The following is a 13,611-nucleotide window of genomic DNA, read 5'->3' as shown; positions in this document are numbered from 1 at the left end:
ACAACCCATGATGGGACAGAGGGGCTGAAGCTATCAGGCAGAGCCCTCGGCCTCTTTGTAAATGTTAGGCAAAGTTATCCCAACTTTCAATTCATTCCCAGACGTAGGCATCAGTGGATACTCCATATTGGCACAGCCTATAAGGAAAACACAAATGATTAAGGGAAAAAAAGAAGAAGAAAAAAAAAAAGTGAAAATGCTCACTCAGTAACCTGAGCCGAGGAGTTAAGGAATGGCACGTGGCAGGAGCATATGACTAGGGGATAGCTGTGATGGCAAGTGAGACACCAGGTGAGCGTCTGGGGATTACACTGTCCTTTGGATGGTTTTTTTGGCAGAAATGCTTAGGTGAGTTCTGCTCAAGCAATCCCTCCAGCTTGGGGGCTAGGAAGTGCTAAGTGCAGCCTGCGAGGTGGTATCTGCAGAAACCCAAAGAGTGGAGCTGGGAGAATTTGGCCTGGTTTCCCAGGCACTGTCCAAGGTACTCTCCAGGAGTTGGGCTCAGCCTCTGCTGCTTTTACACTTTCTGATAACTCAGCCTGCGATTCAGGGCTGCCCCTGTCCCACCCCAGGTCTGCCTTGGGTTCTCCCCAGGGGCGAGCCACATGACAGGAAGGTTACAGCAGAGATTCTGTGTTGGGGGGATGGGGAAATAGCCTGCTCAGGTCCTTGAGAAGGGATGCATGCATACCTAGGCTGCAAGCCTGGCTTCCCCACTTGACCTATGTGTCCTTGGGCAATCACATAGCTTCCCTGAGTCTCAATATTCTCATCTGTAAAGTGGGCATAATATTACCTTCTGCATAGGAATGATGTCAAGATTAAGTGAAATTAGGTGAGTAAATGTGTGTATAGCATCTGGCACAATGTCTGGCTTTCAGTGGACCCTAAAAAAAAAAAAAAAAGACTAGCCGTTGTTATTATTTTTTAAAATCAGTAATTACAGTCACTAAAACATTTAACAGTAACAATTCCACAAAGGAGCTCAAAATAGGTTTACAGATAAAGAATGGCAATTCCCCTTGTCTCTGATTAATAAACATTTATAATTACAAAAATATATATTACATAATAATAATTTAGAATTACTTCCTACTTCCCAAAATGGGGGTGCTAAAACAGATATGTGCTCAAAACCCCACTGCAAGTTACCAGGGGAAGTAGGGAGACACATGGGCAGCTCCTCCTGTCTTCCTGAAAGTGAAGCCTCCTCCTTCAGTAATCTACTAAAGCAATGAAGGTAAAGACCTGATTAAATGTGCTCATTAACACTCCAGTGAGCCATGGCGGTGCAATGGTTAAGCGCATAGCTGGTAACCAAAAGGTTGGCTGTTCGAACTCACCCAGCAGCTCTGAGGGGGAAAGACCTGGTGATCTGCTCATGTAAAGACTACAGCCTAGAAAACCCTATGCGGCAGTTGTACTCTGTCACTATGAGTTGGCAGCTAACAACAACACTTCAGTAAAGAAAAGAATAAATGAATGTTATTTGGAAATGCTTGAGTAGTACTGGTAGGACTCATACCATCTTTGTTTTTATTATACACCAAAGGTGTGTTTGGAGGTGCTGTGTCCTTGAGTAAGTGAGGGCTGTTCTAGAATCAGAATCAGAATTGCCGTTCCTCCCATTTTATGGATGGGAAAGTTGAGGCCCAAAGTAGCCAAGCTTGGATTTGAGCTCATGTTATCTGCCTCAAGTGAGAAGTTCTTTCTACTGTATGTAGGTTGCCTCTTGGGCGCCTATGCTCAAAAGATTTCCCCAAAGAGAAGGAACTGCCCTTATGAGTAAGTATGATCCTCACCCCATCCATACCTTCTCTCTCCAAAACTGGCTTCGTCAGGACTGCAAAAGAGCAGAGGTGAGTGAGTCTGTGGACACCATCTGGTCCAACTCCCTCACCACATATCAGAGGGAATGAAGGTGCAGAGCAATGGAGAGTCAAGGCAGTGCCCCTCATCAGGGGAAACTCCATGCACCCCATTGGGGCTCACACTGCACTCTGTATGGTGCAGCTGCTGGCTCTGGGTCCAGTCCTCCCTCAGTAGCTCTGTGTACTTTGGCAAGTTAAGACACCTCTCTGAGCTTCACTTTATTCGCCTGTAAACTAAGGGTGATAAACACAGTGCTTACTTCACAGGGTGGCTGTGAGGACTACATTAGGAGGCCAGTAAAGCACTAAAACCAGTGTTGGCATACAGTAAGTGCTCAGTGAAGGTTAAATTCCTACCATTACAAGGTCACGGATATGGCCCACAATGCTTGCCTCAGGCTCCAGGATGTTTTCTGATTTAATGTCCTCGTGTGTCCCCCTCAATAATCATCCCTTGGGATTTTATATTTTAATGACCACGACTGCCATTCTCCAAGTACTGAAAGGCACAAAGACACACATCTGGTCAGGATTGCTCTGACTACAGTTAGCCAGGGCATTCAGTGTGACCTGGCAGAAAGAGTGCCAAGGCCGGGGGCTCTCGGACCCCGCTCTAGCCTGAGGACAATGCTTCCACCCGAGGGAGAATTCTAGGGCGGGGTTCTGTGAGAGTGGGTACCAGGGAAGGTCATATGCCTGGAGGGGGCGGTAGCGCACACAGGTGCGGACCTCCGCCTCGCCCGGGTTGGCAGAGAGAGGCTGCTCTGTCCAGTGGGGGTCCCAGCCAGGCCCCAAAGGCCCGCCAGCCTAGCGCTGTGCGGCGTTCGAACGCTGGCGGCGGTCTTCGGCGGCCGTTCATATGAGCTCAGTCCGGGCGCCCGTGCAGGGAAGGAGAGCGTAGGTTGCAGGTATTTCTAGGACGCCTCCGTGGCGTACTCTCCAGCCCAGACCTTTCCGGCTAGACCTCTGAGAACCAGCCCCAAACCACCTTGCAGGTGCCACAGGAAGAGCTCGGTGAAGCGGTGGCAGCCACTGCGTGTGCCACAGCGCGGTTCTCGTCCCGGCTCTCCGTCCCCGGGCACTCAGGTTCCTGGCGGTCGGTGGGCAGCGGCAGCCAGCGCAGCTGAGGGCCGGGGCGCTAGTGTGCGTGTGCGGGGAAGGCGGCCCTCCCCGCGGTCGCCGCAGAGCCAGCGCCGGCGCCTCCCCCTCCCCTGGCGCGCACGGCCCATCCCTGTCCCCCGAGGCGGCCCGAGCCGCCGCTGAGCAGCCGCGCCTTCGCCTCCCGCGTTTCCTGCCGCTCGCCCTCCCCCGGCCGGGCTCCAGGGGCGGCCGCCGAGCAGCTCCGGGCGGGAGAGCAGCGCAGAGCGCGCACGGGGGCGGGCGGAGGCGGCCCGGTGCGGGGCGGCCGCGCCGGAGAGAGGCGCGCGGAGACGCCGGCCCCCCTTTCCGCGTTTGCTCGTTCGCTCCCCGCCTCCCGCACTCCGCTCGCTCCCACCCCTTCCCGGCGTGATTGATCCGTCACCGGCGCTGCTGCCGCCGCCGCCGCCGCCGCTGCCGCGGCCGTTCTGAGCCGAGCGGGAGCCCGAGCCAGAGCCCGGGCCGGGCCGGCGCCATTGCGCGGGCGCCGCGGGGAGAGCTTGGCGCGGGGCGGCGGGCCAGGGCAGGCCATGCGGGCCGAGTGAGCTGGCGTCCGCAGCCCGCGGCGCGGCATGGCTTCTCCGAGGAGCTCCGGGCAGCCCGGGCCGCCGCCGTCGCCGCCACCGCCGCCCGCACGCCTCCTGCTGCTCCTGCTGTTGCCCTTGCTGCTGCCTCTGGCACCTGGGGCCTGGGGCTGGGCGCGGGGCGCCCCCCGGCCGCCGCCCAGCAGCCCGCCGCTCTCCATCATGGGCCTCATGCCGCTCACCAAGGAGGTGGCCAAGGGCAGCATCGGGCGCGGCGTGCTCCCTGCCGTGGAACTGGCCATCGAGCAGATCCGCAATGAGTCGCTCCTGCGCCCCTACTTTCTCGACCTGCGTCTCTACGACACGGAGGTGAGTGTCCGGCCGTCCGCGCCGTCGGGGATCCGGAGGACAGTGGAATGGGGTGTGGGGTGGGGACAGAGTCAGGCGCCCGGCCCTTGACCAAAGCCCGGATTGACCCGCGGCTGCTGAGGACACGACGGGCTGGTGCTCAGTGCTCGTCCCGCCGGGGTCCTCCTGGGCCAGGTACCCCTTGGCACAGCTGGTACCAAAGCTTGCCCAATATTCTCCTCAGGGATCGTGTGTGTATGTGTGTGGGGTTGTTGAATAGAAGACTAGAGTCTCCTTTACCGCAGAAGAAGGAGTGGAGTAGGCTGGGGCTGGACCCCCAAAGGCCTGCATTGGTTGCCCCTGCCCAAGTTCCATTCGCTCGTGGGGCTTTGGGGTGGCGGGTGGGAAGAATAGGTGGGTGCACTGACTGCAAACTGGGCCACCCCGGGCTGGAGGGGCCGCGAGCTTGCCCGCGGGCGATTGTGAGAGCCGAGCTGCGCTAAGAGGTCTGGAGAGCTCCCGCACTCCAGGGGCCCGAGCGCGCAGCAGGGCTGGGAGCGTGGTGCGCGCCAGCAGCTCGGAGCCCTTACAGCGCCGGCAGGTGAGGGGCCGCCGGCTCTGCAGTGCTACCCCCTGGATGTGCCCGGCTGCCTGTAGGCCGAGCGGTTTTATGAAGAGACGCCCCCTTGGGTTAGTTGGTCAGGGAGTGTCCCAAGCAGGTCTCGCCCGGAGGCGCGAGGTGTCCCGCCGCGCCGCTGCTGTTGGTCCGGCGGCTGAAGGCGCAGTTTCTCCGGGCGCAGACTTGTGCAGCGTCCTACTAGCTAGAGCACGGACTTGGAGCGCAGCAGTGGCTTCCTCTCCCGGCCTCCTTTTCTAAGCCGAGCTGGAGAGCCGAGAACTTCCCATCCCAAGCCCTCTCCTTACGCCCTTGGCTTGGGTTCCGCCGCAGCCCCAGCGCGGACCTTTACCGCTAGCCAGGGGAATGGGATGCGCTGAGGGGGCTGTGAGGAGCGGTCGCCGGCCGCGCGAGGTCGGGTTTGCGAGTTTTTCCGGACAGGGGGAGCCCCTATGCTTCCAGTACGGGGTCTGAGACGCGGCCTGAAGGGGGCAGTGATTTCCTGTGCAGTACGTTTGGTTGGCGCCTCTTCCACCGCGCCAAGCCGGGCCAAGGCGCTGGGCTTGACCCCAGCTTCCCAGGGCTCTCCGGGCATTAATGCTCAAGCTAAGGGGCAGACCCTTTTGAGGAGGAGGGTCGTGTTACCGCGCTGATCGCGCAGCCCTCCTCTTTTTATGTCTCCGGAGAAAGAGCAGAAATCTGAATTGCATCTTATTCCCCCTCCTCCCCCCTCCACTGATGAACCAGCCTGCTCTGCGCTGTAAATAAAAGGTGAAGGAATGGGTGGCATTTGGTGGCGGGCGTGCAGGCTGCTGCAGGCAGAGAGGTGTCCTCTGCCCTGGGAGAATGCAGGCTGGGTGCTGTGCAGGGCATACCCGGGTGTGGAATCATTTGAGTGACATGCATATTGTCCTCATCTCTACACAACGTTTCATGTTCTCTGGTGTGCTTGTCCTGCAGACGTAAGTGGAGTGAGCAGTGCAGACACAGGGAGGCATGTCTTCTGGGTACTGTTTCTCTGTTGCTTCCACTTGTATTCTTCTGAAAGGGACACTGAAGAGCCAGTTCTTGGGAGACAAAAACATGTAGACGGGGCAGCCCCGCTGGCATCATCACCACATACTGTCAACTGCATACTGTTTTCATCATCAGTTTATTGGGTGTTAGAAAGCTTCCCTGAAAGAGATTTCATATTATGCATCCTGTTTGTGTTAGCAAGGAGATGTATGGTTGGTTTCAGGGTGTGGGTGGAACCTTTTACGTTTTATTTTTCAAGTGTGTCTGGATGACTTTCTGAGTGAGAGGGCCTCAAATCAAGAGGATGAGGCACTCAGAAGGCGCTTCATTCCATCGGGATATGTAAGAAACAGTAGGAAGGAGTGCAGAGGATAATCTCAGCTCCGTGCAAACAGAAAAACGCCTCTAGTCTTCTGAAGGCCAGGAAGGGTCACAGAGCTTGGGCTTTGGCATAGGTGGTACCTGGGTTCTAGTCAGGAACTGGCTACTTTCCCAGTGGGCGACACTGGGCTAGGTGTTTAATCTCCCTAAGCCTATATTTCCGCAGCTGAAAAAATGGGACTATTATATGTACTCTGCCGAGTAGCAACGGGAGGCTTAAGGGAGATAACGGGGGAGAATGGAGAATGGGTTGTGTTGCCAAGCTCAGCAGCCGGTGCCCTGTCTGGCATGCAGTAAGCACTAAATAAATGTGTCCTGCCTCCCTTCCTTCATTTTCTTCTGGCATGGATTCACAAGTAAGACATTGTAGTTTAAGATGTGATAAAATGGTCAAGCCAAAACACGAGGACTATTTATTTGTTTTTCCAGCCTTTGAAATCTTACGAAGTCAGTGAAGTTATCAGAAAAAAAGTGAATTCTTTTACAATTAAGTATGTTGTCTTCTGTCAGGAGGTGTCACATTTAGGAGAATGTCCAGGTGATATAATTATTTAATTTTTTCCCAAGTGGCTTCGCCTTTACGGGAGAGACGCACTCTCTGAGCCGGAAGGAGAGAAGGAGCAGCCTGGGATATTTGCAGCAAGATCCACAGCAATCCAAGGAGTGCTGGGGGCCTGTTTTTTGTTTGTTTTTCAGATCAGGTATCTTTGTGGATGGTGTGTACCACCTAACGACTTGCTGGCTGTGTCACTTGTCCATAGACTTGAACACAGGATGGATGTGGTGAGCAGGTTTTGGCTGGCTTTGCTGACATTTGCTGCCAGTCAATGACCAGTGACTGTTGACAGCCAGAATGGACCTTTGTCCACACAGCCTGCAAGGAGATGGTGATTTAGCAAGGAATGAATTAATCTTTTCACTGGGGACACTCTGCCTCAATAAAGGAGCTTCCTCCATGCATTCATTTATCCAGGTCAATCCTCTACTGTAATTAGAATAGCTCTAGAACTTTCAAAGGCTCACTTAGTACCATGTGCTTGTAAAAATGAAAACACCCCAACAGAACACCTGCCAATCAGAATCTCTGCTTCTTTGGTGTACCTTTAAATTACTTCAGCAAAAACTTGTTTGTGTATCCCAACCGAAAAACTAAACCTGTTGCCATGGAATTGATTCCAGCTCATAGTGTATCCCATGGAGGATCTGAATATATAAAAACACAAGCAAGACAAGTGAAAATACAAATAAAAGGAGGTATCAGAAACCATATAGAAGAAGCATGCAAGTTACTCTGCCAAGACCCTGGACTAAGATGGTTATTGCATTTTGAGCATTAAATTTAGCTCTGAGCTTCCTGGAAGTCAGGGTAAAAAGGTAAACATGGTGGATTATATTACTTACATGTTTTATTTAAAGAATCTGAAGGGCAGCATATTTTAAAATAGTTTCGATGAAGAAATTTTCATTGTATGGTTGTTTCTCATCCTTTGGTAGCCAAATTCATAAAATTAAATAATGACCAAGCAAAAATGTCAGGTTTTTTTTATTTGATCCGAATAATGTTGTAGAAAAGTTGAAAATTACAGAGAAGCATGAAGAAAAATAATTTCCCATATCCATCTACATAAAATAATTACTATTATTAATTAGCATTATTCCCTTTTGGTTGCCAGTGTTTATTATTTTATGTATGAGCTCTTACTATATGTGCTATTATATTTTATTTAGTTAATATTATATCATAAATATTTTCCCATGTCTTCAAATATTTTTTTGTAACGAAGACTTTTAGTGGCTGCCTACTATTCTACCCTGTAGATGTACCGTAAGTATTTAATCATGCATCTATTGTTGGATTTATATGTTTTCCCACTCGTTACTATTATAAATCTTTCTGTAATAAACTTAGGGAAAGTTCAGGGAGCCAGGAGCACAATCCAGGTATGTAGCTCTCAGAAGTCCACCCTGATGCTGGGATCCAGCTTTGAAATCCCAGAGGAGTGACTAGCAAGCATGTGCTTTTCTTTTCTTTTTTATTTATTGCACTTTAAGTGAGAGTTTATAAATCAAGTCAGTGTCTCATACAAAAATTTATATACACCTTGCTATGTACTCCTAGCTGCTCCCCCCCCTAATAAGACAGCACACTCCTTCTCTCCACCCTGTATTCCCACTGTCCATTCAGCCAGCTTCTGTCAATCTCTGCCTTCTCATCTGGCCTCCAGACAGGAGCAGCCCACATAGTCTCATATGTCTACTTGAGCCAAGAAGCTCACTCCTCACCAGTATCATTTTCTGTCTTATAGTCCAGTCCAATCCCTGTCTGAAAAGCTGGCCTCGGGAATGATTCCATTTTGGGCTAACAGAGGGTCCAGGGACCATGACCTCTGGGGTCCCTCCAGTCTCATTCATCCAGTTAAGTCTGGTCTTTTTACAAGAATTTGAGGTCTGCATCCAACTGTTCTCCTGCTCCATCAGGGTTTCACTGTTATGTTCCCTTTCAGGGGCATGCCCTTTTCTTGAGTGGCTTTGCCAAATATCTGACCTCTCCTTTGTCGAGCTTCAGAAACGACCCAAACAACTGTTAGATTGAGGTCTTACTTCCTCAGAAGGTTGTCAGTACAGCTCAGCAGACGTTTATTGAGCTTCTACTGGAGTTGCTGGTGCTACAAAATGGAATAAAACAGCCCTGAGCTTGAGAGAGGGAAGCAATGAACAGGAGAGATCAAGACAAGAACATTTGTGATTTTCTGTTTAAAAATTTTATTTTATTGTGGTTGAGAATATATACAGCAAGACATACACCAGTCCAACCATTTCTACACATACAATTCAGTGGCATGGATTACATTCTTTGAGTTGTGCAACCATTCTCACCCTCCTTTTCTGAGTTGTTCCTCCCCCATTAACATACGTTCACTGCCCCCTAAAGTTCCTATCTAATCTTTTGAGTTGCTGTTGTCAATTTGATCCCATATAGATAGATCTTAAAAGAGCACAGGGCTCAAGGCAGACATTTTTTACTAGTTAAGCTAGACTATTGTTTGGTTTTAAGAAGACTTCAGGGGTTATTTTTGGTTTAAGGTTTAAAGATGATCTCAGGGCAGTAGTTTCAGGGGTTCATCCACCCTTCATGACTCCAGAAAATCTGAATCCCATGAGAATTTGAAATTCTGGTGGGCATTTTCTCCCTTTTGACAGGATTCTTCTATAGAATCTTTGATTAAAATGTTCAGTAATTGTAGCTGGGCACCATACAGTTTTTCTGGTCTCATGGCCTTTGTTCATGGAGGGAACACTTGCGATTTTCAGTATAAGATAGAACATGATAGTGGTGACGGTTGCACAGTTCTGTGGATATGCTAAAAACCACAGAATTGTACATTTAAAAAGTTGAGATAGCTCTCAAGAAAACTGTTATAAAAAAAAAGATAGAAAATGAAGTCTTTTAGGATCAGACTCATGTCTTCTTTCTGGGTATAGCCCCATATCCCAGCATAGTACCTAGTTCTCAGTAGGTATATTGCTTAGGACCCTTGTTGCAGGTGATAGAAATGCAACTTTGAGTGGTTTAAACAAAAGAAGGGCTATATTGCTTCATGTGACTGAAAAAACGTGGGGTATGCTATATTCAGGCATGGCTGGATCCAGAGGCTCACGTGATATCTTTAAAACTCTCTCTCTCTCTGATTACCTTTGTGCTGGTTTCACTCTTGGCAAGCTCTTCCCACGTGGTGGTACAGATGGCCCCTAACAGCTGCAGGCTTCCACACTCTAGTTTAGAAACACCACTAGGAAGAGTGTCTCTTTCCCAACTCTTCCAGCGAAAGCCTCAAGCTCAGCTCTTATTGGCTTGAATCGGGTCTTGTGTCCATCCCTGAACCAGTCACATGACTCTGGTGAACCAGGCCTGGGACATCTGCCTGCCTTTAACGGTGGGAAGGGGAGGTGAGGTCAGGCCCACACCATGTAAGTACAGGGTGGAGAAGAGGTGATTCCTCAAAGGAAATTCAGGGGTGTTAAAGGTGTAGGTGCCAGGTGGGTCGATCACGGGTATCTACTGAGACAGGCATGTGGGAAATGCTAAATTGAAGAAAGAAACCACAGATGCCAGGGACATTCAGAGAGGAGGATCATATCTAGGTCAAGAGAGGTCCCTGGAGGAGGGAAAGTCAAGATGGGCCTTGATGGGTGATGGAATGTTGACAGAGAGGCAGGGGCTCTGGGAAATGGGGATTGGGCCCCGAAGGGTCCTCAGGATCAAAGGATGGAGCCAACAAAGTGTGAGGTGTGTTTGGGGAGCACCTACTTGTTCTGTTTTCACCTGGGCACAGGATTTGTGGAGGGAAAGGCAGGCTGGTGTGGAATGTGGAAGACCCGGAAGGTTGGACTTTGTTCTGGAGCTGTGAGGAGCCAGGGGAGGTTTTTGAGCATGAGTGGTGACCTGCTCGGGGCTGGTAGGAATTCAGAGGTTGGATTGTAGACCAAATGAGCCTGGAGAATGGGAAGCCAGGAAACGATTGCGGTAGTTTAAGGGAGAGAGGATGAGGCTTACACCGGCATGGAGAGACGGTGAGGGGGCGGGGCTGTGGGGGAAAATGAGCTGCCCTGGGCCTGGCAGGGCAGGAAGAACAGCAGAGAGGAATCCTGCAGGGGAATCTGGCAGGCAGGGCAGTCCCTGGAGTTGGGGCACTGCGGGGGAACAAGGAAGGAGTGTCCCTGCTGGAATGAGGCTTCAAACTCTCTCAAGACCCTTCAGCCTTTCTCTCTCCAAACACATACTCACCTAGCACCTGCCGATGAGCCCTGGGCTCAGGATCAGGAGACCTGGTTTGTATCCCCGTTTGGGTACCACTTACCTGCTTGGTGACCTTGGGGAAGTCACTTCGCTTCAGCTTCTTCATCTGTAAAATGGGATTAACATACTAACCGCCTTAGAGGGTGTGTGAGGAACAAATGAGACGATCCAGGGAAAGTCTTCAGATCAATACTTGCCGTATTGTGAGTGCTCAGTAAATACTCACTGCTCTGTTGTACCATTGTTATTATTCCTGTGCAATAGTAGGCTAATTATGCTGACATCATAATTAGGAATAAATAATGGATGTAAAACCTCACAATATGATGTAAACGTAAAGAAGAATTCTCTGTGAAATTGTTTTCCGGATGCCACGTTGCTGAGAAGGGGTGTTGGAGAACAAGCATGCCAGCACTGAGGTCTTTATCAATGTGTACCTCCCAGCACATCTTTCATTCTGCTGTGTAGTCATACTGGGTTTGTATCTTTCTCCCCCTCTGGACTGTAGCTCTGTGAGGCCAGGACCATGACTAATTCCTCTCTGGATTTCCCGGTGTCTTACAGGGCCTGACACGCAGCGGGAACCAGTCAGTGTTTGTTAACTGAATTATAAGTAGATATATTAGAGTGAGTCTCTGGGTAGTGCAAACGGTCAAGTGCGAGGCAACTGACTGATAGATTGGCAGTTGGAGCCTACCCAGAGGCATCTTGGAAGAAAGACTTGGTGATCTGCTTCCAAAAGGTCACAGCCATGAAGAACCTCTAGAGCACAGTTTTACTCTGAAGCACATAGGGTTGCCCTTGGTCTGAATTGACTCAGTGGGCATTGGAACTGGAAACTAGAGGATGGTTTCTGAGCTTGCATCCTGTAGAATGGTTTATCTGGATCACTCCCTTAGGGTCTTCATTTTCCTTAACATAGCGCTTAGGTGACTCCACATGTCAAGATTTAGTTGACTGCCAAGTTGCAGCTGCCTTGTGCATATTGTCCAGCCAACACCAACCTTTGAACTTCCTCAATATGAGGGCAATGTCCGTGGCCATTCCAGCTTCCCACCAATTACTCAGACCTAGCCAGGCACCCACGGGCACGCCTTCTCTGTTCCCAAACTCCTTTAAAAAGGGATGAGTGGGAGGGAGTGGAACAAATTCAATAAGCGTTTGTTTAATGTTTGGTTTTGGGCTGAGTGTTTTACCATGCTAGCATTATCTTTAAAGGGACCTTCTTCATGTGTTTGGTCTACCCTCCTTGTGAACACGTAGTAACATCAACTTCTTCATACAGAGATCTAAGATCTCAGAAGGGATATTAGCAACCTGGAAGTGCAAGATAGTGGTTCAAACAGAGGTGTTAAAGAAACACATGTATAGGATATATGTCTTTCATTAGTGAAGGTGGATTGGGCTATGCTGCACTAATGAATAAATCCTGAACTCTTAATTGCTTAACAGAGTGAAATTTATATATCACTCACACAAAGTCCAGTGTATGCTGGAGGTCCTCCTGTATGATTTTCCTCCAAGCAGTAACACAAGGATCTGGGCTGCTTTAGTCTTGTGACTCCCCCACCTTATGTCTTCAAGAAGATGGAGTTGGAAAGGAATCTATGGATTCTTAACCACCTCAACTTGGAAGTGACACATATAGGTGCTGCATGGATTGAATTATGTCCCCCCAAAAATGTGTGTATCAATTTGGCTGGGCCATGATTCCCCGTATTGTATAATTTTCCTATAGGATGTAAATACTGCCTTTATGATGTTAATGAGGGAGGATGGGTGGCAGTTGTGTTAGTGAGGCAGGACTCAATCTACAAGATTGGATTGTGTCTTGAGGCAATCTCTTGAGATATATAAGAGGGAAGCGAGCAGAGAGACGGAAACCTCACATCACCAAGAAAGAAGCACTGGGAGCAGAGCGTGTCCTTTGGACCTGGGGTTCCTGTGCAGAGAAGCTCCTAGTCCAGGGGAAGACTGCCAGAGGAACCTTTCTCTAGAGCTGACAGAGAGAGAAAGCCTTCCTCTGGAGCTGACTCCCTGAATTTGGACTTCTAGGTTACTAGACTGTGAGAAAATAAGTTTCTTTTTGTTAAAGCCATACACTTGTGGTATTTCTGTCATAGCAACACTAGATAACCAAGACAGATGCCATGGACACTTTCATTTTTGGTTCTTCAGGAAGTGGATGCCAAGACAGAGTTAGAGTGCAAGAGATCCTGAGAGTAATACCTGTGAAAGATAAAGGAGAAAGTAGCAAAACCCTCAGATCACAATGCAGGCCTAACACTTGTGAAAGGAGAGGGGAAAGGAAGGAGGGTTGGGTAGGAAGAGTTTCAGACGGAGGTGCAGATCTCAGAAAGTCTTGTACAGCCTAATGGGGAACTCTAGAACAAAGATTGCCCATTAGTGGAATTTTATGTTGAACCAAAATACCAGGCTCTAGAATGGCGCAAACAGTTAACAGGCTGGACTACTAACTAAAAGGTTGGTGGTTTGAATCCACCCAGAGGTGCCTTAGAAGAAAGGCCTGACGATCTACTTCTAAAAGATCATAGCCATTGAAAACCCTGTGGAGTGCATGGGGTCGCCATGAGTCAGAATCAACTCAACAGCAACTGGTTTGAGTTTTTTTGTTTTGTTAAGAACCCCCACCAGCCCAGTCACTGGCTGAGGGCTGGCCAGGGAGATTGTGTCTTCAACTTGGATGCTGTGGCAGACCTGAAGATGCTGTAGCTGGAGGCTGACTGTACTTCTCCTGGCAGGTTGCCTCTTAGAAGATCTGAGTGACCCACCTCAATGGCTCTGCAGACATTTCTCTCATAGTGCCCTAATACTGCAAGCATTCATTGAGAGAACTTTCTGCCAGGCCCTCTTCTAGGCTGTGGGATACAGAGATGGGTGAGACGCAGACCCTGCTCT

At 49.8% G+C, this 13,611-nt stretch overlaps 1 protein-coding gene across 1 annotated transcript in view; it reads left to right on the top strand.

Annotated features, from left to right (window-relative positions):
* Positions 1–3,528: 3,528 nt before the first annotated feature.
* Positions 3,529–13,611, top strand: part of GABBR2 (gamma-aminobutyric acid type B receptor subunit 2) — a 439,230-nt gene continuing 429,147 nt past the window's right edge. Inside the window, exon 1 of the mRNA XM_049896560.1 lies at positions 3,529–3,901. Coding sequence (XP_049752517.1) covers positions 3,581–3,901 — 321 coding nt within the window. The 5' untranslated portion in view covers positions 3,529–3,580. The remainder of the gene's footprint in view (positions 3,902–13,611) is intronic.

This window comes from Elephas maximus, chromosome 9 (genome assembly GCF_024166365.1).
Source record: "Elephas maximus indicus isolate mEleMax1 chromosome 9, mEleMax1 primary haplotype, whole genome shotgun sequence".
Lineage (NCBI taxonomy): Eukaryota > Metazoa > Chordata > Mammalia > Proboscidea > Elephantidae > Elephas > Elephas maximus.
This window is presented reverse-complemented; position numbering and strand designations above follow the sequence as displayed.